Source organism: Sorex fumeus, unplaced genomic scaffold, assembly GCF_029834395.1.
Source record: "Sorex fumeus unplaced genomic scaffold, SorFum_2.1 ptg000155l, whole genome shotgun sequence".
Lineage (NCBI taxonomy): Eukaryota > Metazoa > Chordata > Mammalia > Eulipotyphla > Soricidae > Sorex > Sorex fumeus.
The window spans coordinates 272227-299677 of record NW_026606212.1 but is presented as its reverse complement, the minus strand read 5'-3'; the positions used below and the strand labels follow the sequence as shown (position 1 = coordinate 299677).

General features: G+C 60.8%; 1 protein-coding gene across 1 annotated transcript; it reads left to right on the top strand.

The window, feature by feature from the left end:
* Positions 1-1689: 1689 nt before the first annotated feature.
* On the top strand, positions 1690-25143 carry MLXIP (MLX interacting protein). The gene is made up of 17 exons (XM_056107156.1): positions 1690-2062; positions 19299-19405; positions 19907-19992; positions 20296-20385; positions 20589-20630; positions 20740-20911; positions 21050-21139; positions 21499-21590; positions 21792-22380; positions 22495-22616; positions 22703-22841; positions 23410-23534; positions 23654-23755; positions 23832-23959; positions 24034-24157; positions 24601-24730; positions 24980-25143. The coding sequence occupies exons 1-17, from the start codon at positions 1695-1697 to the stop codon at positions 25099-25101; spliced, it is 2628 nt and encodes an 875-aa protein (XP_055963131.1). The 5' UTR covers positions 1690-1694; the 3' UTR covers positions 25102-25143.
* Positions 25144-27451: the final 2308 nt, after the last annotated feature.

Genomic DNA, 27451 nt, shown 5'->3' with positions numbered 1-27451 from the left:
GTAAAGGCAGGCCAACTCTGGTAAGGCAGATGCTTTGCTTGGGTTGAATGCCTGGCAGGCAATGGTCCCTAAGCACTGCCGGGTGTGCCCCAAAACAAACAAAAATAGGACAGTAATTCAAAAGCTGGACTTCCTGGGGCCAGAGAGATATAGTACAGCCAGTAAAGCATTTGTCTTGCACATGACCAACCTGGGTTCTATCCTCAGTACTCCAAATGGTTGCCTGAACCCCACTGACCGTGCTCCCGCCGGAGTGCAGAGCCAGGAGTAAGTCCTGATCACCACTGGGCGTGGGGGGGGGTTGGACTTTTGGACAATTACAGCTCTCTGGGAAGGTTGGTTTGGGCAAGGTGGGGAGACTCCCAAGGCAGGCAGCTCCTTATCTGGCCGGCCCCTCCCTGACACAGCAAGAAAAGAGGGGCCAGCTTGCTTCCCAGGCCTTTGGCCCTTTTGCTCTCCTGAGGCTCCTGAGGGACTGCCCGAGCAGGGAGTTCAGTCCTCACCCAACTCAGGGACAAAACTGGTTCCAGAGCAGAGCTCAGACCAAGGAGGCTAAGAGGCCTGGCAGCAGAACCCCCGCCCTCCCGAGGCCTTCCCACCCTGCCTCCCACAGGGCCCCAACCCTGGCACGCTTTGAAGTCTCGGAACCTGCCTGCTGTGCCAACTGTAAAATCCGACCACATGGAACCACTGTTTCTGCAGGCTGAAAAGTGGTATTTCTAGATACCTCTGTGAGTAGCTTTAGTGTGTGTGTGTGTGTGTGTGTGTGTGTGTGTGTGTGTGTGTGTGCATACGCATGTGCTTTGCCCAGGATCAACCCGGGTGTCATGCATGCAAGGCATGTGCTCTCCGGCTGAGCCACATCCTCTGCCCTTTAGTCATGAAGCTGGAATTGTTTCCCATGTGATGATGTGATGGAGGAGAAACTCTGGTTCACGATTTCCTCTTTTGGAACTTTTTGGGGCTGTGTGCATCCGGGTTTACCCTTCAAACTCACACTCGTCGCGACTGCAGACAGGATTCTGCAGAGGGAGACCCTGGTGCAGGAAGGCCCTAGGCCCGGGCTGAGCACTGCGGAGCGGGTCCCACCGCCCACGTACCTGGCACGAGCGAGGACCTCCTTGAACTTGTTCCCGTCCCACTGGGAAAAAAACCCCGCGGGGTCAGTGACTCGGTGCAAGAAGAGGGGGGCAGAATCCGTGAGGAGCCTCCGCCGCGCTGCTCCGGCCTTTGCGGGGCAACGAGGGGCTTGGCGGGGGTCGCGGCCGCCGCCCCCACCCCCACCCACCACGTGGAGCGCCCGCCGGCCGCAGCCAGGCCGCAGGGCCACTCCCGGGGCGCTGGGCGGGAGCCTTTCGTAGGCCACGACGACACAGGCCGGCGGCACCACCTGGTCACCGCGTCGCGCAGCCCCGCGGGGCGGCCAGGAGGGGCGGGGCGCGGGGGGCGGGGCCTCCTCCCCCTCCCCTTTTATTGTGTCTTTTTTTTTTTTTTGTCCGCCCGGGTCTGCAGGCCGGGCCTGCGCCTTTAAGAGGCCGAGGCGCGCCTCCGATTGGCCGGGCCGCGCGGTGACGTCAGGGCGGGGCGGGCGCTCGGCGGGCGGCTCGCGGCGCGCTGGCCGGGCCGGCGCCCCCTCAGCCTCGCCGGGCCGCGCGCGCGTCGCCCCCCGGGGGCGCGCCCCTCGCGGCCGCCCCATGGCCGCCGACGTGTTCGCCTGCTCCCCGCGCCGGCCGCGCGGCCGCGCCCGGCCCGCGCCCCTGCGGCCGCCGCCGCCCGACGACGACGACTCGGAGCCCGACGAGGCGCCGGGCCGGGCCCCCGCGAGCGACGCGCCGCCGCCGCCGCCGCCGCCGCCGCCGCCGCGCCGCCAGCAGATCATCCACAGCGGCCACTTCATGGTGTCGTCGCCGCACCGCGAGCACCCGCCCAAGAAGGGCTACGACTTCGACACGGTCAACGAGCAGACGTGCCAGACCTACAGCTTCGGCAAGACCAGCTCCTGCCACCTGTCCATCGACGCCTCGCTCACCAAGCTCTTCGAGTGCATGACGCTGGCCTACAGGTGAGGCGGCCGGGGCGCCGGACGCCGCGCGGGCCCCCGCCCCCCGGACCCCCGCGCCGGACCCCCGCGCCGCGCCCCCGCGCCGGACCCCCGCGCCGCGCCCCCGCGCCGCGCCCTCGGCGGGACAGGCGCCCCCGAGCGCGCTCGAGTGCCCCCCGGGCCCTAGGGGACTCCAGAAGCGGCGCGGGGAGGAGGGTCCCGCCCCGCCCCCCGCCCCCCGCCGAGAGCCCAGACCGACGTCGCGGGGTTGTCTGGTGGGAAACTCGAGCCCCCGGGCTGCGCTTCCGGCGCAGGAGTTGAGGGTCGGGCGCCAGGCTGCTGCTTTGTTGCCTCCCGACCCGCGCCCCCCCTTTCTTTTTCGAGGGTCCCCAGAGGGGCGGTGTGCCACCCGCCCGCGTGCATCAGCCGCAGCCCTGCCCAGGCACCCGCGCATCCCGCTCAGGCTCCTCCTGAGCCTGTGAGGATGTTCTGCTTTGTTTAGATGAAAACACACACACACACACACACACACATGCACACATGCACACATGCACAGACATGCACACAGACACAGATACAGACACACAGATACACATGCACAGACGTGCAGACAGACACACACAGAGACACACATACAGACACATGCAGACACAGACACACACACAAACATGCACAGACATGCACACAGACACAGATACAGACACACAGATACACACACAGACATGCAAACACACACATACAGACACATGCAGACACACAGACACACACACAAACATGCACAGACATGCGCACGTAGACACAGATACACACAGAGACACACACAGAGACACAGATACAGACACACACACGCACACAGGCACACACACAGATACACACAGACATGCAAACACACACGCAGGAGATGGTGGCCCTCAGCATCTCCACCCACTTGTTCAGGGTGCTCAAGTAGCTAGTGCCTGCTGTGTTGTGAGCAAGCCCGTGGAGCCACCCGGCTGAGATGAGCAGTCCTCTGGGGCCCGGGGACAAGGGCTGGCGAGGGCTCCCCTAAATCCCACCAAGGAAAAAGGCACCCGCAGCGCCCGCCCCCGTGGGTAAGCTCAAGGCTAGCTGGGAAGTAACACCAAAGAATTTTAACAAAGTCGTTTTCTTTACCTCTTTCAAGTAAACAGATGGTTTTGGGGTCACACCGCAGTGCTCAGGGCTCTTCCTGGTTCACGTGTAGGGGTCCTTCCTGGTGGCATCTGGGGCCCACGTGATACCGGGGTTTGAACCCGGCCGCAGAGCCATCTCCCTGGCTCTCTCCAGACGGCCTCGGCAGCTGGTGGTGCTGAGTTGTCTGCCGCCGAGGACGCCCTGGGCTGGCTCCAAGGTGGCCTGGCTCAGCCCCTGGCTTCACTCTGAACCCCCAGCCTGAGTCAACGCTGCGGCTGCACTCAGCTGCTGCCGGTCGTTTCCGGGGAGAGAGGCGGCTGGGGGGGGACTGGACAGCTGAGTCAGTGAGCAGCATCTCCAGCCAGCCGTATTCGGGACAGTCACCTGTGGCTGTAGAGGAGAGGGAGCTGCTGCCCGGGCCGCCCTATCCTGCCCCGTCGGGCTTTCCGGGAAGAGAGAGGATGTACCGGGGGGGAGGTCCAGCTGGAGCCCCCGCTACTGGGACACCGTATGGGGCGGGGGGGTCTGCCTGGAGGTGGCTGGAGCCCCCACTGGGCGGCGAGGGGAAGGCCAGCAGGCCACCTCCTCTGTGTGACTGTTTCTGGCTTAACTTCCTGTCTGTCCCCCGCCTCTGGTTTTAGCTGCCTAACTCTCCCTGGGACACGCTGTGCCTTTCTTTCCCCTTTCGGGTTCGTTTCCTGTTAGCTGCCTTCCAGCTGTTTCCAGATGGGGTCCACAGCTCTGGGGAGGCACAAAGTGCAGGGCACGCGGCGGTGATTTTTCCCCCAGCCCCGTGGAGCGGTCTGGAGCGGTCTGGGATTCCGAATGCCCTCGATTCCCGAGCCCAAGTCTTGAGCTCCAGGGGGGTCTCTAGCAGGACTGGCTTTGGGGTTGAGCGCTCGGGTGTTTCCGGCCCTGTGTGCTCGGGGCCCGCGGGGTGATGGCAGATGCAGTCCAGCTTCCTCTTTCCTGCCCTCCTAACTTGCGAAACATCTGCTCAGTTTGGGGCACATTTCACAAAGGAAGATGTGTGCTTTCCCCGTGCAGCGTGGGTGCTGGCTGGTGGGGACCGAAGCCCTTTTCCCGAGCCGTTGTGCGGAGGGCACAGAATCACCGTCCTCTGCCGCCTTTCTCGCCTGTCAGCTGGCAGGGCCTGGGACTGGACTTCAGGTGCCTGCCTGACATACTCAGCCATGGTCGGCAGCTTGTCCTCCCCCAGCTCATCAGCGCCCACGTGCTCCAGAGCAGCTCTCGGCCTTTCCCCCACCATCACCCCCTGACTCGTCGGTGGGCCCCCAGTCTCGTGCTCTGACCCCTACTCCAGCACAGTTTCCACCTGCGGCCTCTTGGAATGTTCTGGCGGGAGCACTGGTCTAGAACTCGGCTCCCGCCTCTTGCCACGGCCCGCCGCCTGGCAGGAATGCCCAGCGTCTCCCACGCAGATCTGAGGCGGTTTTGGTTTCACTTCCCCACATTTCCCTCCTTGGGGGGGCTGTGTGGGACCGTCCCCGGGGGCTCGAGGGGGGCTCGCGCTGCACTTCTGGCAGGCGAGCTCTCTCCTCACGTGGGTGTTGAGTTTGGCCTGGGGGTGGCTGTGGCTCTCAGCTTCCCGTTCGACCGGAGGGGGTGCTGGTGGCCTTGGAATTGCGGCATGAACGCTTGACCAGAGAGAGTCTGGAGCAGGACTGGACAGCTCAGGGGTCCGATGGGTTGGAGGCGGGGGAAGGGTTACGAGGAAGGACCCCCACACGCCTGAGAGTTGGCCCGGGCCCTAGCAGTCTCGTGGCTTCGTGGGCTGGGCTGAGGCGTCCGGGGCGTCCAGCCCCTGACCTCTCCTCCCTCCGGAGGCAGGCCCAGGGGCTCATGGAGTTCCAGGTTGCATTCGGAACGGGGTGTCTGCGTCTGTCCAGGCTCTGAGGGGCTCGTAGGAAACGCTTCCCAACTCCATATCCAAATGTATTTGGGAGGAGACCATAGCGTGGGAAGGACCTTCTGAATGCGGCAGTGTGGAGGAGGCACGAGGGCGTCTGGACTCTGGAGAAAGTCAGTCTTCCTTGCCCCTGCCTCTGAGTGTCCTCGAGAGCTGCAGAGGGGCCTGGAGTACAAGAGCCGGGCCTCAGCCTCGGGGCAGACGGGGGTGGCAGGGCAGAAGGGAGGCCGGCGGGGCCCCCAGTGCGGGATCTGGGGGGCTCCGAGGCACGGCTGAGGGACCAGCGAGGGAGCCCTCCCGAAGCTCGGGCGGGGCGGGAGGAGCCCCTCTCCGTCTCCAGCGGGGCCCCCAGGCTGGAGTGCATGTGGGCATGCTTGGGGCCCTGGTGTGACCCTGGGCTCCATGTTGCTGCCAGCTGTGGCCCCCGCACCTGCGGGGAGCATGGGGAGAGGCCCCGTGCGATTGGCACGACCTCCAGCCCGGGAGCTGGTCTCACCTTTCAGAGAGCTCTCGTGTGTGAATAAGAGATTCCACACTCGGCAGCAGTGTGTGGTTAAAGTTGTCTGCCATATCATTTATTTATTTGGCTTTGGGTCAGACCCAGCGGTGCTCAGGGCTTACTCCTGGCCCTGTGACCAGGGATCATTCTTGGTGGTACTCGGGGGACCCTAGGGATGTTAGGGATTGAACCCGTGTCAGCTGCATGCAGGCAAGCGCTTTACCCGCTGTACCATCGCTCTGGCCCTCCGCCTGCCCTTTTAGAGGGCTGTTCTCCAGCTGAGGAGCAGGGTATTGAATCTTCTCTTTCATCCGTAAGTGACTCCATAGCTCTCTTTGCACCAGGACGCTCAGCTCGGTCAGTTGCAGAGCCTGGGGTGTGAGTCAGAAATTCATCCAGCCCATCTTCTCCGCACAGTGCTCTTCCAAAGGGCGAGGGCCAGCGCCGCAGTCCAGCCTGCCCCCCAAACAGAGTCCTTTTCCCACTTCAGCCACAGATAATCCCTGAGCTTTTTATTTTTTATTAAGGTATGGAAAGCTTTATTAGTTTGGGGGCTTGTTTGTTTTGGAGACAACATCTGACTGTGCTCAGGGCTTACTCCTGGCTCTGTGGATCACCCCTGGTGATCAGGGGACTATCCGGGAGCCCGAGATGGATTCCTGGTCCTGTGTATGCAAGGCCTGTGTCCTAGAGGCCGTGTTAGCTCGCTGGACCCAGAGCTTTGTTATTTATATCATTAGACTTTCTGAGGACAGCGGAGCAGCCTCCCAGGGAAGTTCAAAACTGTTTTGGGTCAGTAGGGAAAGAGTGTGGATACTTCCTCTGTCCAGGTGACGTGGGCCCGCCCCACTGCCTGCATCTCAGTGTGTGTCTGCCTTCCCCCCTGGACGCCTGTACAGCCCCGTGGCCCGTAGCCAGGGGCTAGTCGCCCCCACCTCCTTGGCTCTCAGGCACTGCATGGAAACGAACTCCTGCCTGGTGCTGCCTCTCTGTGTGCATTTTTCCCCTGGATTCCTCTTAGCACCATGTTTTCTAGCTTTGTTATTCCAGCTTTGAAATACCAGCATTTCTTCCTGAGTGGAACTCACCATTACTAAGATGCTGCCTTTGTTTATCCTTTCAAGGACAGATCTGTTTTGCTCTTGAGGGGTGCCTTTGTTCCTTGGGCCTCCTGTGTCAGTGTTCTCTCACGGGTGGCTGAGACGGGGCCTGAGGCTCTCCTGGCTGTACTCTGTCACGGAGGTGTGCTTCTGCGGGCAGTCAGTCCACACTCCGGGAGAATCGGGAGCTGTTCCTGGCTCTGGTGCAGGGGTGGCCCCAGGCAGTACTTGGGGAACCTTAAGTGGAGTCGGAATCCAGCAAGGTCTGCTGAAGCGGCTGTGCACGAGGCACGTGTCTCCCCACCCCGTCGCCCCCTCTGCCACACTGCCCTGTTCCGAACTCTTGAATCGGGGGTCACCCTAGAAGCTTCGTCCCCCATAGGCTGTTGTGGTTTGATCCTCAGCCCCTCCTTTCCTATTGCTCTCTTCACGACCCGGGGCCACATACATATTGAGGCTCACACACTTGGCCTTGGTGCTCGAGGCTTGTGCTGTGCTCACTGGTCGCACGCCTGGTTGAGGCACCAGGTTCTGCCTGTCCTGCTCGCTAGGTGGCATTCCTTTGTGGTGCTCACCCACACTTGGCAGTGTACAGCTGGGAGCTGTCTGCAGGCCGGCCAAGGTCATGCTCAGGCCCCTAGGGGACCCCAGCAGAGCGGGTGCGCCGAGGTGTGCACTGTTCCTCTTCGTCCCTGGGCCGTCCATGTTCGGGAAATGCAGCCTTAGGAGTCAGTCGCAACCAGCAGTGCGAAAGAACAAAGCATTGATACATGCAACAGTAGAGATGGATTCGGGGTGGAGTAAATTGAACCTGGGTTGGCCACATTCAAGGCAAGCATCTCACCCCTTTTAATGTTTCTTTGGCCCTGAAAAAAAATGTGATATTATGGATCGCCAACAGAGTCTCCAAGTCATACCTGGAAAACCATTAGTTTCAAAAGTTACTCGAGGGACTGGGGAGATAGTACGGCAGGTGGGGCTCTGCCCTTGCACACAGGTGCCCCGGGTGCTGTCTCCCTCCTGCTTCTGTGTTTTGTTGGGGGCTGTCCCTGCATTCTCAGGGTTGACTCCTGCTGGTGCTTGGGGGAGCAAATGGGGTGCAGGAATTGAACTTGGGTTGACCGTGCAAGGCAAGCGCCTTCCCATTGTCCTGACTCTTGACTTGTTTTTGAAAATGTTTGTATTGTTAGGAGAATGACGAAAATTGTATTTCTTTGTTATCTTTCTTTATTATCCAGAGCTGGAACTTGTGACCTCACACGTAAGACAAGGCAAGTGTTCTACCACCGATCCACTACTGGCTAAGAAAATAGTACTGATGTCAATGAGACCTGACCCCCCCACCCCAATACTTATTTCCAGGGGTTGGAGAGATAGCATAGCAGGCAGGGCTCTTGCCTTGCACTCGACCAGCCGGGTTGGGTCCTCGGCACCAAATTTGGTCCCACAGGCCCTCCAGGGGTGATTTCTGCAGGCAGAGCCAGGAGTAAGCCCTGAGTGCCACCTGGTGTGGCACCCAAACAAAAACTTTATTTCAGGCAAAATACATGTTTTGTTTTTGTTTTTTGGGGGGGACACATACAGTGGCGCTGAGGGCTGCTTTTGGCTCTGTGCCGAGGCAGCACCAAGCAGTGCTTGGAGCTGGGTGTGGGAGGTTAGCCCAGGCCTCCTCATACAGAGCCTGCGTCTAGCCCCGTGGAGCTAAGCCATGTTCTGGCACACCTGGGCCTGGGGCCCGCCATGCCAGCATGGAAGGGCCCAGGGGTCTGGTGCCCCAAGGAAGCAGCTACTGTCAGAAAAAGTGGAGTGGAGAGGGCAGGATGAAAGGCTGAGGGTGAAGCCTTGTGCCTTTGGGGTTCACTTGAAAGCAGGCTTGATTGGAGTGTTGATTTCCTTATTTCTGTGTTGGGGGCGGAGGGGAGCCCCTGGGCAATGCCCAGAGGCCCTGTGGTTCTCACCCTGTGCTCTCAAGGCTTGCCCTGCTTATCCCCTGGCTGAGTATCGCCTGTCTCCAGGGAAAACCCACGCCCAGAGATAACCACTTTCAATTCCCTCTTGTTTATCCTTCTAGACCTTGGGAGCAGGCCTGTGTTCGTTCGCTTTGTTTTTGGAGTGAGTGTATCTGCGTTCCTCCCCACCCTATCCTAGATCCAGACATCTGGCCAAGTTTCAGAACTTAACATCTGCAGTACCTCGTAGCGGCTGAATAGTGCTTTGCAATGTGGGTGCTCTCGGAGCGCCCAGCCCTGGCTATGGGGCCTACCCCGTGTGAGATGCTCTTGTTTTTTATTTTTGGGTCACATCTGACAGGTATTACTCTTGGCTCTATGCTCAGAGATCACTCCTGGCAGGGCTCGGGTGACCACGTGGGTGCCGGGATGGAACCCATGGTGGCCGTGTGCGAGGCTAGTGCATCGCCTGGTGCACTGTGGCTCCAGCCCCGCGGTTCCCTTTGTATGACGTCTCTCACACGCATTTAGTGCACCTCGAAGTGCCTCCGTCTCCAATGTGCCCCCTCTTTCCTGCTTTAGTTGCTCCCCAGAGACCCTTTCAGTGGGCGTGCCTTTCCACCTGACAGGTGTGTCTGTGGGAATGGTGCTGGGCTGCTGGTCAGAAAGCTCCCCGTGTCCACCTGCATGTCCAGGTGTGTGTATGCCCATGTGCTTGTCCATGTGTGCATCTCCACCTGTGCGTGTCCACATGGTGCCCTGGAGCCTGGGGGAGACGGGAGAGCGGGGGGGGGGGGGGGGTGTGTGTGCACGCTTGACCCTGGTCATTCTGACCCTGGGCACAGGGCAGAGGTCAGGCTGCCAGCTGTTGTCCTTCTGCTCGGGCGCCTTCCTAGCTGCAGAGTCTGGCCCGGCCTCTCGATCTCCCCCAGTCCCTTGGGAAGTGGATTTCCGCCTGGAGGAACCTGGGCAGCCTGTCTGTGGGATGGAGAAGCCCGCTCCCCACCCAGTCTCTGAGAGCCGGCAGGCCGGACTGGGGCCTCTCCAGCCGCTCCTAGGCAGCCCACCAGGCCCTGCTGGTGACCAGAGCTGGCTCGGCCTGTGCGTCGCCACCTGTGGTGGCCTTGGTACCTTTGCTGCTCTGCTGCGCGCTTGCTGGCCTCTTGGGACTCTGGGTGTGTTGGCATGAGTGTGCACTGTGTCTGCTGGGGTGATCCTGGAGTATCTGTTGTGTGTCTGGTCTCTCCACCACTCCCTGCGCCGCGAGGGTTGCGGGGCTGACCTGCCTTCTTTGGAGTCCCGTGGGCTGGCTGAGGTTGTTCAGGATGACTTCCCCTCCTTTTAGCCTGATTTCGCACAACTGGCAGTCAAAGGAGGTGAGTGGCAGGTTTTTCACCCAGCTCCTATTGGGCCCTTATTCAGCCCGACACAGCCGCCTGGGTCAGAAGGAGGCTCTGTGCTCAGGGAGTGAGGTGATCACCCCATCGCAGTTGACTCTTCTGCTCCTGCCCCTGCCCTGAATGGCCGCCACCGGCCTCTTGGTAATGCCCTGGGAACACCGGGCCTCCAGGAATTGGGCAGCTTGCTGTGCGATCCGCCTCACTTGGCACTTGCCTCTGCCATCCAGGAGACCACCTGTCTGGCCAGCTTCTTGCCTGCACCACTGCCCAGCGGGCTCCCTGCCAAGCTTGGCATCTGTCACCATCAGGGACGACTTTGCTCGGGCCGCAGAGTTCCCAGGAGTGAAGATCGGGCCTGACACTCTCCTGTGGGAGTCGGTGACGCCATCTCAGTGCGGCTACTTCCACCTTCTGTGTGCTCAGAGCTCCCGGGCAGTTGTTTCTCAGCTGCCGCCTGTGCAGGGGACATTCGCCCACAGTGACAGGCCAGGGGGCCATTTCCTGGAGCTGGACCTGGTGCCTGCCTCTGAGTCGGCAGCAGGGTGGCAGTGCGCTCATGTGGGAAGCACTCAGGAAAAATGCAGAGAAAAGGGTGGTTTTTGTTTGGGATTTGGGACCACGCGATGCTCAGGGTTCACTCCTGGCTCTGTGCTCAGGGCTCACTCCTGGCTCTGTGCTCAGGGCCCACTCCTGGCTCTGTGTTCGGAGCTCACTCCTGATGTTGCCCGAGATCATGTGTGGAGCAGGGGGTTGGAGCGCAGGTCAGTCGGTGCAAGGCAAGCTCCTTAACCGCTGGATTCTCTCTCCTCTTGCCTCTAGTTTGGAAATAGTCCTTGTACTGTTATAGTGCATTTGCTTTTCTGTTACTGCCCCGCCCAGCCCACTGTCTGGCAGTATCGTCCCTGGTGCGCTATTGGTGCAGAAAGAGTGATCAGGCAGTAGGGTTTGGAGCCACTCCTTGAGTCAGTGCTCAGACTTTCGGTGTCTGTCCAGCTTTTAAGCTCCACAGTAGTAAGACAATGCTGTGAGATTTAACGTTTTTTTGGGGGGGGGGTTTGGGCCACACCTGGTGGTGCTCAGGGCTCATTCCTGGCTCTGTGCTCAGGGATCATCCTGGCAGGGCTTGGGACCGCGTGCCGTGCTGTGATTACACTGATTGCCATGTGCAGTGCAAATGCCCTACCCGCTCTATTGTCTCCTCCAGCCTCCCATTTTCTGTTTATTTATTTATTTTTGTTGGGGTTGGGGGGAGTCCTACTTGACAGTGCTCAGGAGCGACTCCTGGTGGTGCTGGGGATTTGAACCAGGGTTGATGGGGTATAAAGCAAGTACCTTAGCTACCCTTTCTTCCTCTTAAAAAAGTACTCAAGGGGTTGGAGTGATAGTACAGCTGCTTGGAAGGCACTTGCCTTACATGTGGATGACCCGAATTCAACCCCCAACACCCCATATACGCCCCTGACACTGCCAGGTGTGGCCCAAAAACCGAAAAGGGGAAAAAAAAACCTTTCAGAAAGGTTTTATTGGTGGGAAAGACAAACAGAACATGACTCTACTTCCTTATTTTTAGTTTGATCATTGTGGGGGTGTCCCCCCCAGTGTCAGGCTCCTTCCTGTGGGTGCTGGCATTGCCCTGAGGCAGCCTGGCGGCCTGGATGCCGTTAAGGCCTGTCGTGTGGCTTCAGGGCTCATTCTTCGTGACCTTCATTAACTTGTTGCTTTTGGCCTCACCCAGCTCTAGTGATTTGGATCACTCCTGGTGGTGCTGGGGACCTTGCCGCGAGTTTATTTTTCCAGGCTGCCTCCCCACCTTTGCTGCTGACGACCTTTGTGTGCCAGAAGCATTGCTCTGCCCCCGAGCCCCAGCCCTGGCCCGAACAGTCTTAAATTATTCCCAGTTGTAGTGCCGAAGTTGGCCACGTTAGCTTGTATATGAATGATAGAAATTATCTGCAAACATGTCGGGGGCAAAGGTACCCAACCTTCAAGAACATCCAGGAAATTTGGCAGGTGGAAAAAATGACTTTGCTTTCTGTTAATCATGAGGTGGACATTCTCTCTCACCCTCTCAGCCTGGAAATTGTTTTGGGTGGCAGGGCCTCCTCCGCTAACCCCTTCTCCCGGACATAGGTTGGCAGAGGAGGGTGTGGCTTTATGGGGAGAGAGTGCAGGCCCCTGGGCCTCGGGGGGCCTCATCCTTTGCTGTCCTACTTGTGTGGGGCTGTGTCCCATGGGGCTAAATGTGCCCATGGTATCTGGCTCCGAAGCCTTTGCCAGCCCGGCCTCTGGGAGACTTGCCCTGGACTTTCCTCCTGGTTTCTGGTTTCCGCTCTTACCTTCATGCCCGATCGTCTGGAGTTGACTTTTGTGTGTGGTTCGGGGTGAGGGTTGAGAGACAGTTTAAATGGTGCGCTGGCGAGTGTTCACGGCACTTCAACTATTTTCTTAAGCGAAATCTTCAAAGTAAAACTGAAGGATCCTAGAGTGAGTGTTCACACTGAAATCTTTCATGGATGTTGCCAGACTGGTTTTCAAAAATCGTCCCAATTAGAACAGACAACTCCTCGAAAGAGGGGAGGTCTGGCGGCTCTCACGTGTATAAAGAGAACAGATGCGGGATCCCGTTAACACCTTCAATGGGCTGACTGATCTTTTTGTGGGCAGTGGGGGGTGTTTCTGGCTAGACCTGGAGCCTCAGGGCTGCTCCTGACTCGGTGCACAGTGCTCGGGCTTACCCCCCTCAGCCTGTCTGCATGCCTGAGGTACTCTCCCCAGCCCCTTAGAGAGACTTGTTTGTTTGGTTTCATTTTGGGGGAGCTATTCCCCCTGTGCTCAGGGCTGACTCCTGGCTCTGCATTCAGGGAGCACTCCAAGGGGTGGGAGGGGGACTATTTGGGTTTCGGGGTGGGGGATCTGGGGGTTGTGGGGGTTAAACCTGGGTCAGATGTGTGTTAAGACCCTCCCTGCTGTACTATCACTTGAGTACTTTCACCCCAATAATCCATATTTTCCCTTTGTGCTGATCTTTCATTTTGTATTTATTCATTTGTTGTTACTCTTGGCCACTCGCAGTGACACTCAGGATCCTGGTGGTACCTGTGGTCTGTGTGTGGTGCTGGGGCTTGAGCCCAGCCAGCGCCCTACCCCCATGCTGTTTCTTTGGGCCTGTCTGCCTTCATTCCCCCCCTTTCATCTCTCTTAGTTGTTTTACTTCAGAAGTTGGCTGAGAAGCTAGCTCCCAAGTCTAGTCTGTTGTCTTTTTCATCCATAGATGGGGAAAAGGGCTCACTCACAGTGTTCGCTCTCCAGCACTGCAGGGCCTAGGCACGCCCCATCCTCAGGTCTCACACTGAACCACTTACCTGACTGGCTTGGAATTGCTGGGGGGCGGGGTACCAGGCCCCTCAAGAGTTCAGTTAAGTGGTGGCTTCGAGTTTTATTCCCAGGAACGTCTCGCCCTGGCTGGCCCCTCCCAAGGGAGCCCCGGGGACAGAGCTGGCAAAAATGCCGGCGTCCCTCTCCGTGTCTGGCGTCCTTCCCGCGGCTGACGTGTCCTTGTGCCCAGGTGCCATCAACTTATTTCTCTCTGTTTTCCGGGGAGGCCCTGAAGCAGGTGGAGGTGCCCTTGGGCTCATTCAGCAGACTGGGGCTTGCATGGGGCTGGGCTCAGATGTCAGTACCCCCCAGCATTGGTCAGGCCTTTCTCTCTTGTGACAGCAGCTCCTGAGGCTCGTTCCCGGGCCTGTCCAGTCACCCTTGGCTGGAGAGAGCACCGCAAGCTGACGGCAGGGACTGGGAGCAGCCCTCGGCTGCTGGTCCTGTCCCCGACAAGAGACAGTCAAACATTTTCATACTTCTTTTTTGTTCTTCTGGGTTGGGGGTCATCCCCAGCAGTGCTCAGGGCTCACCCCTGCAGGCTCGGGGGACTGTAGGAGTGCCAGGGATCAAACCCAGGTCAGCGACATGCAAAACGTGTACCCTTTTACTATTCTGTTACTCTAACCCCCCTGAAACGAACATTTGAAGGGCTGGAGCAAGAGCACAGTGGGTAGGGTGGGTAGGGCATTTGCCTTGCACGCGGCCGACCCAAGTTCGATTCCTAGCATCCCGTATGGTCCCCCGAGCACCTCCAGGGGTGATTCCTGAGTGCACAACCAGGAGTAACCCCTGTATATCGCCAGGTGTGACCCAAAAAGCAAAAAAAAAAAAAAGAAAGAAACAAACATTTGAGCACAAAGGGGGTGGGTTAAAGGGGGGTTGCCTGAGAGGCAGGGCAGGCTCTGCGCCTCCAGCCTGGCCCCAGGCGAGTAGTTCCCACCCTTCTCCCTGAGCCCACCTGAGCGCAGGGCTGGGTGGGTCGAAGAGGACAGGGCCGGGGCTGGAGAGATAGCACAGCGGGTAGGGCGTTTGCCTTGCACTCAGCCGACCCGGGTTCTATTCCCAGCATCCCATGTGGTCCCCTGAGCAACGCCAGGAGTAACTCCTGAGTGCAATGCCAGGAGTAACTCCTGTACATAGCCAGGTATGACCCAAAAAGCCAAAAACAACAACAACAAAAAAAAAAACAAAAAAAAGAAAAGGACAGGGCCTGGGCCAGGCCTACTGCAGGACCCCACACTGGTGTGTCCACGCAGTGCTGGGCATGGAGTTGGCACTTGTGACAAGCAGAGGGACTGCCACCCTATGAGGGAGGCCACTCATGACACATGGGGGACCGGGGTGACTCTAGCCCACTTGCCCTGGGGTCATGGCCACCTACCTCCCCTCCCCTGCCCCTCTCCAGCCAGGACCCTAGTGACCACCTCGGTGACTAGCCGGTGAGTCTCCCTGTCAGCTCCCAGGAGTGGGGCTGGACAGGGCGATGGGTGAGTGGGTTCCTGTTGACAGGGCGGCGGGGGGGGCACCTGGGGGACTGAGTCGAGGCTGGAAGCCTCCTTGGAAGCCCTGCTGGCTGCTGGCTGTGGGGAGCTCCTGAGATTGGCGTCAAGGATCCCAGGCTGGGAAGTGGGAGCCCACAGGCCCTGGAGGGAGGTCTGGACGGGGTAGTGTAGGAGGCTGGGTGCTGCAGGACATGGGGTTAGAGGAGCCTAAAGTGGTGACAGCACAGTGGCCTGGACGGAGACATTGTTCATCCCGTGTCCCTGTCTCTGCTCACCCCTTCCTGTCCCTGCTCAGGCACCCCATCCCCTCCCCCAGCCAGTCCCCTCCCCCAGTCCCTGTGCTCTGCTCCTTGCAGATCCCCTAACCGTGCAGACGTGAGACGTCTTCCTGGTGCAGTGGCCTGGGCTGTTGTCCGCTCCTCTCCCGGCAGTGCTGGCTGGGTAGGGGCTGAGTTGGCCGGGGGCAGACAGTGCCTGGCCCCTGACCAGCAGCCGCTTCTCTGTCCGAGCACTGTGCCAGTAGAGTGGGCACAGGTCTCAGCAGATGCACACTCACTCCAGCCCCACCACTTCATGGACCCTTGCCAGGGTCACAGCTCAGTTTCGGGTTTCAGGTGCAATTCTGGTGGGTTTTCTTTAATCGTTAAAGAACTTTTTAATAGTTAAAGTGTGTGCTTTAACTATTAATAGTCGCGGCTACCTGGCGGGTGTTGGTTTTCCTCTGAACGGCACCCCACGCCTCGGGTTTCTCCGGAGTGACTCATAATGGTGATGAGACCCAGTGTCTCACGGCTCAGTATGCGTCTCTTGGTGTTCCCTGGTGCCAGCTTCCAGGGCCACTCTGTGGGTGCTCCCTGCCCAAGACCCCTGGGGGTGAGTGCAGTGCTGCAGCTTCTCTCTCCCACGGGGACTCCACTCTGAGGAGCGAACAGAACAGAAGCACCTTCTGCCTCTGGGCACTTCCTGGGCAGGGGAAGGCTCTGGCCCCCAAACTCAAGTCAGCCCCTACCCTGCACCCCATGAGTTAAGGTATATGCAAAAAAAACACCCACGACGCTAGCCACAGAAGTAATAGGGCATTCAGAAAGAAGAGTGAGGGCCTGAGTGACAGCACAGCGGGGAGGGCATTTGCCTTGCATGCGCCAACCCGGGTTTCATCCCCGGCATCCCACATGGTCCTCTGAGTACCACCAGGAGTAAAAATCAAGTGTGTATGCAGGAATGTGGGAGATACCTGGAGCGCTCGGTCAGACAGGGAGAGCTGGGTGGTGGAATAGGTCGTGACAGCCATCGTCTTCAGTATAGTGTCAGCTACACCAGGACCTATTCCACATGGAGCGGAGTTGACAGTCAGACTCAGGAAAGGATATTTATTTATTTACAGATTTCTTGGTCAAACCCAGCAGTGCTCCAGGCTTACTCCTGACACTGTGTTCAGGAATTACTCCTGGTAGTGCGTGGAGGACCATATGGAATGCCAAGGCTTGAACCCGGGTCAGCCAGGTGCAAGCAAGCACCCTACCCACTGTACAGTGATTCCTAAAAAGGAGTTTTCAATTGTGGCTACAGTAATGAAAAACTTCTGCTGAAGATAACAACAAAAAACAGTTTAGGTGAAAGAGTGAAGTGTGGGAAGCAGATGAGAGCTCGGCGGAATGCATCGGGAGCGCTAGGTGGCACAGCCCTTCCCAGCCCAGGACTAGCTCGCGGCGACGGCGTTGACAGGGAGACCCAGCAACTGGCTGTGGACGTGGACCCACCATGATCCCTGGCACTGCATGGTCCCCCCCAAAATGCCCAGAGTATCCCCAGGCTCTGAGCTAGCAGCTGCCCTGAGCGCTGCCGGGTATGCTCCAAAACAAAAACAAACACAAAGACCCAGTGGCTAAAAACAGAAAACCCTGAGTCCCTGGAGATGCCCCAGCAGCCGGAAAATAAAGACTAAATCTGTGCTTTCACGTAGGAATGTTTGTGTTTTTGTTTTGGGGCCACATCTGACTGTGTCCGAGACTTTTTTCTAACTCTGTGCGTAGGGATCATTCCTGGCGGTACTTGGGAGACAATACGGGGTTCTGGGATGGAACCCAGGTTGGCGTGCACAAGGCAAACGCCCTCCCCTCTGTGCTATTGCTCCTCACGTTGGAAAGTATTAATGAGTCATGCGTTGGGAAATAGGTATTATTCATTGTTGTTGGGAGGGGATATTTGCATAAACTTTTAATAAATCCTTGACAAAGCACATGCACATGTGCCTCTGATTTGGCTTCCAGTGGCCAGACCTTCTCTCAGGAGCAGCTGTGGAAAGTGACTTCCTAGTCCTTGCCATGTGCTTGGTATGCCATCTGGGTAACTCTCTTGGTTTTATTCCTGGGCACCGTATCTGGGCCCCTGAGCCGTGCCAGTGTAGCCCTTTCCTCCCCAACAATAATGCTAAAAAGTAGAAGTCTTGGGCCTGAGTGATAGTCCAACGAGGAGGGCATTTGCCTGGCACACAGCCAGGATCGATCCCCAGCATTCCATATGGTCCCCTGAGCACCGCCAGGAGTAATTCCTGAATGCAGAGCCGGGAGTAACCCCAAAAAGGTGTGACCCAAAAAGACCAAAAAAAAAGAGAAAATTTTCAACACTAGAAGTATCTGTTTCTGGAAAAAGACTGAGTGATTCAGTGGTGATGAGTGTACTGTAGAATGTTCTATAGCAGGGGGAAGGCTCAGAGGGCTGGAGCATGCAGGGCCTCATGGACCGAACACCAGGCCAGGAATAGCCCCTCAGCACCACTGGATGGGACTCAAGAACAAGAACACACACAGAAAGTGAAATTTTGAAAGACAGGGCGGATCCCATCTGTTGAGATTCTGCTTAAATAATTCCCCCAGCCTCTCTCCCCACCAGGACTCCTTGGCACTCATACCCCCGAGAATCCCCCAACCATCTCCTAGCTGAAGGCCACACTTTTTGGGTAAAGTTCTTCTTTTTTTTTTTTTTTTGCTTTTTTGGGTCACACCTGGCGATGCACAGGGGTTACTTCTGGCTCTGCACTCAGGAGTTATTCCTGGCGGTGCTCAGGGGACCATATGGGATTCTGGGAATTGAACCCGGGTCGGCCGCGTGCAAGGCAAACTCCCTACCCGTTGTGCTATCTCTCCAGTCCCGTAAAGTTCTTTTATCACTCTGCAATCTGGTTACCGAAATTCCAGCACTTCTAGGTGACAGAAATCCTGGTCTCTGCTGTTCGTTGTGGTTTGAACTTCTTACGGCATGTGCATGTGAATTTAAAAATCAGCAAGCCCTGGGCCCAGAGCGACAGCACAGTGGGCAGGGCGCTTGCGTTGCACAGAGCCGGCTTGATTTGGTGCCTCGCATCTCATATGGTCCCCTGGGTACCGTCAGGAGTGGTCCCTGAGTGCAGAGCCAGGAATAAGTACTGGGCATTGCCGGGTGTGACCTAAAACCTAGCTGCTCCCCCCCCCCCCCCAAAAAAAAAATCAAGCCCAGACAGCAAGCAGAAAAAGAGTTGATTTTAAGCTAGTCTGGATGGGGTAGGAGGGAGAGGCCATAGCCACAGAGGGCCCAGGAGGGAATGACTGTCCCCCGTGGGCAGGTGCCGTGCACAGCAGCACAGAGCCCACCGGGAAGCCTCAGAGCACTTGAGCCTATGCCAAAGCAGGAATCTTCTCTGTGATGCCAGATTCCATGTGTTCCCCCCTCCTCATGTGCACGCTGAGACCTTACACGTGCTCCTCCCCACACGTGCACGCAGAGACCCTCACATGTGTCTCTCCTGCCCTAGCGGCAGCATCCTGGGTGTGGGTGGGAGGTGCTGCCTGAGTCTGCAGGGCGGGCAGGGTCCAGGGCTGTGTAGATGCAGCAGAAACTTGGCACGGAATTCCGGACGGACAGCACGATGGCCTCATCCACACCGTAAGGAAATGGCACAGCCCGTTTCACCTGTGGCTGCAGAAAACCTTGAGGAAGAAACAGCATGGGGTCGTGAGGCCCACGCTCTGCCACTCAGCAGTTCCCACCCATCACTGGTCTTGTTTCCTCTCCTGGGTCACCCCCAGCCCTGGGCCCTGTCATGGGTTACCAAAATATTGGGGCCCTGCAGTGATTGGGTGGCACTTTCTCATTCATTTTGTTTGAAGGGGGGCGACTGGAGCAGTACAGCACAGCAGGGAGGGTGTTTGCTTTGCACACAGCCGGCTCGGTTGATCCCCGGCATCCCTAGGGTCCCCCAAGCAGAGCCAGGAGCAACCGCTGAGCACTGCTGGGCGTGCCCCAAAAAGCAAAACGAAAACATTTTTATTTCAAGAGGCATCTCTGATCTCCCCTTACGTTGCCTTTCAGTGGGAAGTTGGTGTCTCCAAAATGGAAGAATTTCAAGGGCCTGAAGCTCCAGTGGAGAGACAAAATCCGGCTCAACAACGCCATCTGGCGGGCGTGGTACATGCAGTGTGAGCACGGGCACCCGGGCCTGGGGGAGCTGGCTACCTGCCTCCATCTCTGAGTTTCACCCAGAAATGCCTCTGGGCAGTCTAGGGGGTGTTCTGGGGGGGAACCAAGCCACCGAGAGAGAAGAACCTGGGCACACACCAGCCAGGAAGTGCAGGCCCGGAGGAGAGCTGCTGCACAGGGCCCACGGGGTTGGACAGGCCAGCGGCTGGGGCCTCTCAGGCTCGGCACGCGAGCGGGCTGCTGGACGTCCTCCTTCCTGTCAGAGGCGCGGGCCAGGCTGGCTGGTGCTGGCCGACCCGGGCTTCTGCAGGTGAGGAGACCCGTGGGGTGCACTTGGTCCCACAACTGTTTGTCTTAAGGAGCCAGACTCGGGGGTTCAGTCTCCCTCTCCTGTGGATCCCTTCTCTGAGGTCTCGGTTTCCCCAGGAAAATGAGGGAAGCCAGCGGAAGGCTCCCGTGGAGAGGGGCCCCCTCACTGGCGCTGTCCTTTCCCCATCCAGATCTGGAGAAGCGCAAGAACCCCGTGTGTCACTTTGTCACCCCTCTCGATGGCTCTGTGGATGTGGACGAGCACCGGCGGCCAGAGGTACCTGTGCACCCTCGAAACCTGAACAAGGGTTGGGACACGGGGCCAAGGGGACCCCGTAGACTGTCAGATAGCTTGGGGCCTTTCCCGCTGGGAGTTGTGCAGGCGGGTCTCATGGCCTTTCTGAGCAATCAGACCCAGGCTGGACAGGGGTGCAGCGCCGAGGCCTGGGGCAGGGCCATGCCCAGGAGACGGGAGGTGGTGACTGAAGGGCACAGGAGGTGCTGGGCACCTGCAGAGTTCCAGGCTGGTGGCGTGAGTGGCCGAGGCCACACCTTTTCATTCTGCCCCTGCCTGCCACAGGCCATCACCACAGAAGGGAAGTACTGGCGGAGCCGCATCGAGATCGTGATCAGGGAGTACCACAAGTGGAGAACCTACTTCAAGAAAAGGGTAGCTGACGGGGGCCCCTGGAAGAGCATGAGGAGCGCGGGAAGGGCAGGGCCACGGGCCCGCCGCCGGCAGGGGGGCTGGCGAGTGGCCGGACCCCCCCCCCTGTGGCTCACGGAGGCCGGGGTGCCCTCAGGGAGGAGAGGCTGGGGGTCTCGTCCCCTGCTGCTGCGGCCTTCGGTCACCCCGTCCTGCGTTCTCCTCAGCTGCAACAGCACAAGGACGAGGACCTTTCCAGCCTGGCCCAGGTGTGTGAGCCCAGCGAGCCCCGAGCGGGTCAGCCCTGCCCGCCCACTCCCTCCCCAAAAGAGCTGCCCTCTGGGCTTCGGGTGACCTGGGCCTTGCTCTCTGTTGCAGGATGATGACATGCTCTGCTGGCCCAAGCATGGGGATGGCTGGAAGACCCCGGTGCCCATGGAGGAGGACCCCCTGCTGGACACGGACATGCTCATGTCCGAGTTCAGCGACACCCTCTTCTCCACGCTTGCGTCTCACCAGCCCGTGGCCTGGCCCAACCCGCGGGAGATCGGTGAGCTGGGCGGCATGCTCTTGGACCAAGGGCTGGCCATGGAATGGGCCCTCCACCCCCCATATCCCCCCCCATTCCCGCAGCCTGTCAGGCCTCGCCCTGGTCCGGGGTCTGAGACGGTGCCTCCGGTTCTTGCAGCACATCTGGGAAACGCAGACATGATCCAGCCGGGCCTCATCCCTCTGCAGCCTAACCTGGACTTCATGGACACCTTCGAGCCTTTCCAGGGTGAGCACCGGGGCTGGGGCCCAGCTGACATGCCCACCCTGTTGCAAGGGGCCGGGACCAGCCGGCCGGGGGAGGGCTTGAAGTTGTTCCACGTTCACCACCTTCTGCAAGGTGGGGAGCTTTTCTGGGGCCTTCCCACCCCCCCAGGTTCTGGGCCTTATGGCCCTGACTGGCGGCAGTGCTCCCTGCAGGCAGCAGGGGGCGCTGGTGACCGGCTCTGCCACACTCCTACCTTGAGCGCAGCCTGTTCTGACAGTTCGCTGCCAGCTGAGTGGCCAGCATGTGTAGTTCCAGCCAAGGGCCCTCTGTGCTCACTCGCACAGGGACGTGCCGCCATGAGCACCCCGTCTCTCTTGCAGATCTTTTCTCTTCCAGCCGCTCCATTTTTGGCTCCATGCTGCCCGCACCTGCCTCCACCTCTGTGCCAGACCCCAGCAGCCCACCTGCACAGGTAGAGGGCACCTGGGTGGGTAGAGAAGCCCCCAGAGATGGGAGAGACCCTGGGAGGCCCTCAGCCTCCTCCCTCAGACCAGCACTCACGCAGGGACACGCTGGCTCGGTCCCTTCGGTCCAGGGCTCCTGCTGGGTGCCGGTGCAAGTCGTGGCTCATGGGGCCACCCCAGGACTCACCTTCCCATCCTCCCCTTCTCAGGAGAGCGTCCTCCCGGCTGTGGGCCTCCCGGACAGTCTCATTGCGGCCCCCACAGACACCACGCTGGACCCCCCTGAGCGGCAGAGTAGTGGGCACGCGCCCCAGCCCGAGGAGCCTTTTCTCCAGGCCTCGGACTTTGGCGCCCCGGTGGCGCCGCTGAGCACGGCCCCGTCCTTCATGCCCGTCTTCCCCTTGCCCCTGCTGTCGCCCAGCCCCGCCCCCGCCCCCGCCGTGCCGCCCGCCTTCCTTCAGACACAGAAGTTTGCGGGCGTTGGCACGTCACCCTCGGTCATCACCCACACGGCCTCGGCCACCCTCACCCACGACGCCTCTGCCGCCAGCTTTGGCCAGAGGCCGGGCCTGGTCATCGCCGCACGCCAGGCCGCACCCTCCCCGGCCCCCTGCGCTCTGGCGCTGTCCCCTGCCCCCCGTCCACCCACCGTGGGCCCTCCCCAGCCCCAGCTAACCTTTGTACACCCCAAACCCATGTCCTTAACCGGGGGGAGACCTAAACAGCCCCCCAAAATAGTGCCTGCCCCCAAGCCAGAGCCCGTGTCCTTGGTCCTGAAGAGCGCCTGCCTGGCCCCAGGTGAGTGGCAGGCCCAGTGCCCGCTCCCTGGCCAGGCCGCCTGCTTTGGGACATGTCCCCCCCGGGGTGGGGCATCCACCTATGGCACTGGGCTCTCTCCTTGCTCTCCTGCAGCCGCCTTCTCAGGACACCCCCGTGCGGTGATCATGACCTCGGGTCCCCTGAAGCGAGAGGCTGTGTTGGCTGCGCCCGTGTCCCAACCCAGTGTCGTCCTCACGCCCGCCACCATCGCCAGGGTGAGCGTCAGCGTCCCCACTCGCCCCCCCCACCACAGTGATCCGGCCCCACCACCAGCTCAGCGACTCTCTCTGTGTCACCACAGGCCCCTGGAGTTGCGGAATTCCACGGCGGCATCCTGGTGACCGAGCTCGGCCCCAGCCCGGGTGGGCCCCGGCTTTTCTCCCCGGGCACAGTGCAGGACCCCCTGGTCAAGGGCGAGCAAGCCCCCGTGGCAGGCCCCAGTGAGTGTTGCTGCCGGGTGGGGTGTGAAGACTCCTCTGGAGAATGCAGGAGGGGTGGCAGCGCAGGGACAGGGACACAGTGCAGGGACACAGAGGGGATCTGCCTGACCCAGAGGAGACCCGAGTCTTTGTGTGGCCATGGCCTCTGGAAGTTCAGGATTGCTGTGGCCACGGCAGCCATCGGTGTTGACTGTGTGATAACCATCGGTGCCAAGTGTGCCGTAGGATGGGGGCTGCTGTGGGTGCCGCAGGCAGGGGAGCACTGATTGGGTCCGGGGGCCAAGGAGCCGGGGACACCTGCTGTGCCCGAGGCCACTGCCCGAAAGCCCCAAGTTCCTGTGCCCAGAGGGCCCAGAATCCTGTGGGAAATGATCCCCCACCCCAGGCCTGGAGGGAATTTGATGGGGGCCTGTGCGGGGGCAGAGCGGAGGGCAGGCAGAGGACTGGTCGCTCCCAAGCTGGAGCGTTCGGGAAGTTGACCCGCTGGTGCAGGAGGCGGGTAGGACAATGGACGGACCGTCACCGGGGCCACGCTGGGTGGGCGTCCCTGAGAGCCTGTCCCTCCCAGGCCGTGACTGCACTGGCCCCGGGCAGGCCTCGCCCTGCGCCCTGGAGCAGAGTCCTGGCCCCCAGTCCCCCCAGAACAGCTGCGTGGGGAAAGCCGCCGAGCCCAAAAACGTGACTGCTCTGAAGGTACCGTCCGGGGAGAGTGGAGGGACCCCTCGGGGCTTCCTGCACGCCGCCCCCTCCCGGAGCCCCCCTTCCCCGGCCCCCTGTCGCGGACTCTGCCCTGCCCACCCGCGACTCCCCAGAACCGGCAGATGAAGCACATCTCGGCCGAGCAGAAGAGGCGCTTCAACATCAAGATGGCCTTTGACACACTCAACAGCCTCATGTCCAACAACTCCAAGCTGGTGCGTGGCCGGGCGGGCGGCTGGGCGGGCAGGGGCTCCTGGGCGCCGGTGTCACCGCTGACGCGCTGCCCCGCAGACCAGCAACCCCATCACGCTGCAGAAGACGGTGGAGCACATCACCAAGCTGCAGCAGGAGCGCAGCCAGCTGCAGGAGGAGGCGCGCCGGCTGCGCGAGGAGATCGAGGAGCTCAACGCCACCATCCTGTGAGCCGCCGCCCCGCCCGCCCGCGCCCGCCCCTCCCCCCCACCCCGTCCCCTGACTCGTCCCTTGCTGCCAGCTCCTGCCAGCAGCAGCTCCCGGCTACGGGCGTCCCTGTCACCTGGCGCCAGTTTGACCACATGAAGGACATGTTCGACGAGTATGTGAAGAGCCGGACTCTGCAGAATTGGAAGTTCTGGATCGTATCCTTGGTTCCTGGCACCTGGGCCGGGAGAGGACTGGGGTTGCTCTGTGCCCGAGGGACAGTACCCCGGGCACTGGGGGCCAGAGGAGCTGCAGTGGCCTCCGGGAGGGCGCTTGGGGTACTTGGTTTCCTCCCTGAGAAGAGGCATTTCCAGGGCCTGCAGTCGTCCCCTGGGGGATACAGTAGGCAGAATAATTTTGGGATCCGCTGGGCTAACTGGAAGGGCTGGAGTCTTGGTCTGTGCCCCAGCCATTGGGGTCCTGTTGGGGGTGCTACGGCGGGGGGGATCTCAGGAGTCTGAGCTTGGCCCAGCCCCCAGCGCATGCCCAGGTGCCGCAGGCCCAGAGACCGCCCCGCTCCTGTCCCCAGGACCAATTGTGGGGTACAGCCGACCACCCTGGGCCCCCTCTCGTCCTCGGCACTCTCCTTAGCCGCGCGCAGTTCAGCTTCATCATCCAGCCGCTGTTCGAGTCCTTCAAGGGCAGCGTGTCTGGCAGCAGCCTGGACGAGCTGCACCGCTCGGCGCTCAGCTGGCTGGAACAGCGCTGCTCCCTGCCCGTCCTCAGGCCCAGTGAGTGCCCACACGCTCAGCATGCTCGCGTCCCCCACACGCACACACACGCACACGCACACACACACACACACGTGCACACATATGCACACACGCCCATGTCCCCCCACCCCTCCCAGGGAGCCTCTGCCCAGCCCCTCAGCGGAGGGCACGGACTGGTGCACAGGTGCTATGGGCAGAGGCGGCCTCGGGGACAGGCGTGTGGAGGGCGGCCCGGCGCTGAGCCCCCGTCTCCTCTCCGCCTCACAGCGGTGCTGAGCACCCTCCGGCACCTGAGCACCACCACGTCCATCCTCACGGAGCCCTCCCTGCTGCCCGAGCAGGCGGCCGAGGCCGTCACCAGAATTGGCCGGAAGTCGGGGGAGTCGTAGCCTCGCTCAGCCCCCGGAGTGTGAGGAGCCGCGGACGCCCCCAGGCCCACCCGTCACTCACGCCACTGTGCCTGGGTCTGCCCGCCCCCCGGGCCCCGCCAATGTCCGCGGGTCAGCCGCCTGCGGGGTTCGTGTGTGGCAGGGGTCACGGGGCCACTGATCAGAGGTCCCGCTCTGGCCCGTGACTGCGCTGCCTGCAGCCACACCAGGACGATTGTCGGACCAAAGACCCTCCTGCCCGCCGGCCCCGCACAGGGGCTGGAGCAGCAGCGGGTGCGAGGGCAGCGCATGGCCATGGCCATGCTCAGCGCTGCCCCGAGAGCGACACGGAGGGTGGCAGCCGAGGGGGCCCAGGTGCTCTCGACACTCAGGAAGCCCAGAGGCCCCCACGCCCCCTGCCTCCTGCTGGATGTGGGGCGGGGGCCGGCCAGCCGGGAACGGGTCTTCCGGACTCCCCGGTGCCTCCTGGACACGTTTACAGGCCTCTTGGGCGGGATCCATGGGCCGGGGACAGGGCAGCAGGGCCGCCCGGGGCCTGGGGGACACTCTTGGTCTCCTCTCTCGCCGTGCCTTCTCTGTCTCGGGGTCCCCCACGGCCACAGCTTTCTCCCCCTGGCCAGGGGCCCTTGGTTCACCTCTGTGGGGTGTGTCCATGCCCACCTACCTCTCCCGCCCGCAACAGTGGTGCCGGGGCCCAGCCGGACCCCCCCACCCCGTGGCTGCCCCGCAGCACCACCTCTGGTGACTCCTTCCCCTGGTGCTCACCTCACCCCATGGTCTGGCCACAAAACTGTGCCCCCCAGTCCTCCTGCCCTGATGAGGCTGAGACCACTCCACGGGGACGCCCCTGCCCCATATCCAGGCCCACACCCGGGCCAGGTGTGGGCAGCAGGGACCGTGGCACAGGTCAGCGTGGCTTTGTTGGAAACCCCATTTTTTGAGGAATTGAGGGCGGGGGCCCCCCAAACCCACAGGAGCCTCTGGGGCACGGTGGGCACTGGCTGCCTTTCGCCTGGCACCCTCCCCTTCCTGACACGAGAGCTTTGGTTTGGGGGGGTCAGCTCCTCAGTGCTGCCCAGGAGAAGGGGTGCAGAGTTGGGCTGAGTGAAGGGGATGCGGGCGGGGGGGCACCCAAGGGGCAGCTTGTTTCCCAGGCCCCCTCCCCTGTGTCAGCTGAACAGGGTCCCGTGCCGCCTGCTCCCTGCCAGCCCGCTCTTGGCTGGGGGCCTGTTCCGGTGCACCCCTGGGGCACATGGGGGCTGGGAGGGTGACGGGCCTGGTGCCCGTGGTCGAGAAGTCTCAGGACCTGCTGCCCTCCAAAGCGAGCCCAGTGTGGAGGTGGGCGGTTGCTTCCGTGTGTGTATCCCGTCCCAGCCGTGTGCAGGACTTGACCCTGTCCCAGCCCTGCTGTCCCTGTAGTGCGGCAGGCTGCCCGCGCCCAGGAACTCCACTGCCGCGCAGCCCAAGGTCTTCCCTGCCCCAGCTCCACAGTGCATTTCAGACTCACTCTGAGACAATAAATTCGCGTTGTCGGGAGCCGCCTATGCCCGTGTTTCTCACTGCTGCCCCCGCCCAGGCCAGGGGACCCTGTCTTGTCTCCGGGAAGATGAGGCCTGAGCGGCCCTCGGGTCCATGCTGCGGCCTGTTCTGTGCCAATAGGTGACCGACTTCAGGCTCGCTGTCCACACTGGCGGGGTGGAGGAGCCTTACCCTGGCTGGGTGCTCTGCCCTGAAGGGTGGGCGTTGGCACTGCCCACTGAACCAGACTTGGCCTTGAAGGCCGGGGCGGGTGCTCGGTGCCCCCTGGACCCAATAGGCCCCCAGTGTTGCATTTTGGGGAGGCCAACTCTGTACGTGAATGGAATCACAGGTGTCACAGGGGTTTAGACAGGCTGCGGAGGGCCAGTGTGTGGGATTCCTGCCCTCACGGCCAGCCTGGGAGCCACCCTGGGGCCCAGATTGGTGGCACGGTCATGCCCTGGTCCAGAAAGGCTGTGGGCTCTGGGGCTGAGACAGACTTTGGCCTTCCGCCACCCTGCGCTTCCTCCTCTGTGGACCGGCCCCGCTGTTCCTGTTAACAGACCCTCCGCCGCCCCCACCATGAGGCTCCAGTCTAGACCCGCGACAGCAGCCAGAGCTGGTGTGGGCACACACGCCCCGCCTGCCCAGCGCGCCCTCTGGTCCTTCTGCCCTGCCCTTCGCTCCCCCGGCTTCCAGGCGCCAACCATCACCTTGCCTTCCTTCAGGGCTCATCCTGCATACCAGGTTCCGCGGGCCTGGCGCAGCACGCTCAGGCCACTCGATGCCCGGCTGAGCCCGCGCCCCTCCTCTGTCTCCTAGTGGCAGTGTG

What these genes read in the sequence shown, in the direction of transcription:
- MLXIP (XM_056107156.1), top strand. Translation starts at nt 1,695, where the DNA reads ATGGCCGCCGACGTGTTCGCCTGCTCCCCGCGCCGGCCGCGCGGCCGC. An exon ending in GAGCTCAACGCCACCATCCT is followed by an intron (nt 23,960 to 24,033) that starts GTGAGCCGCCGC and finishes CCTTGCTGCCAG; the next exon opens with CTCCTGCCAGCAGCAGCTCC. An exon ending in AGAATTGGAAGTTCTGGATC is followed by an intron (nt 24,158 to 24,600) that starts GTATCCTTGGTT and finishes AGCCGCGCGCAG; the next exon opens with TTCAGCTTCATCATCCAGCC.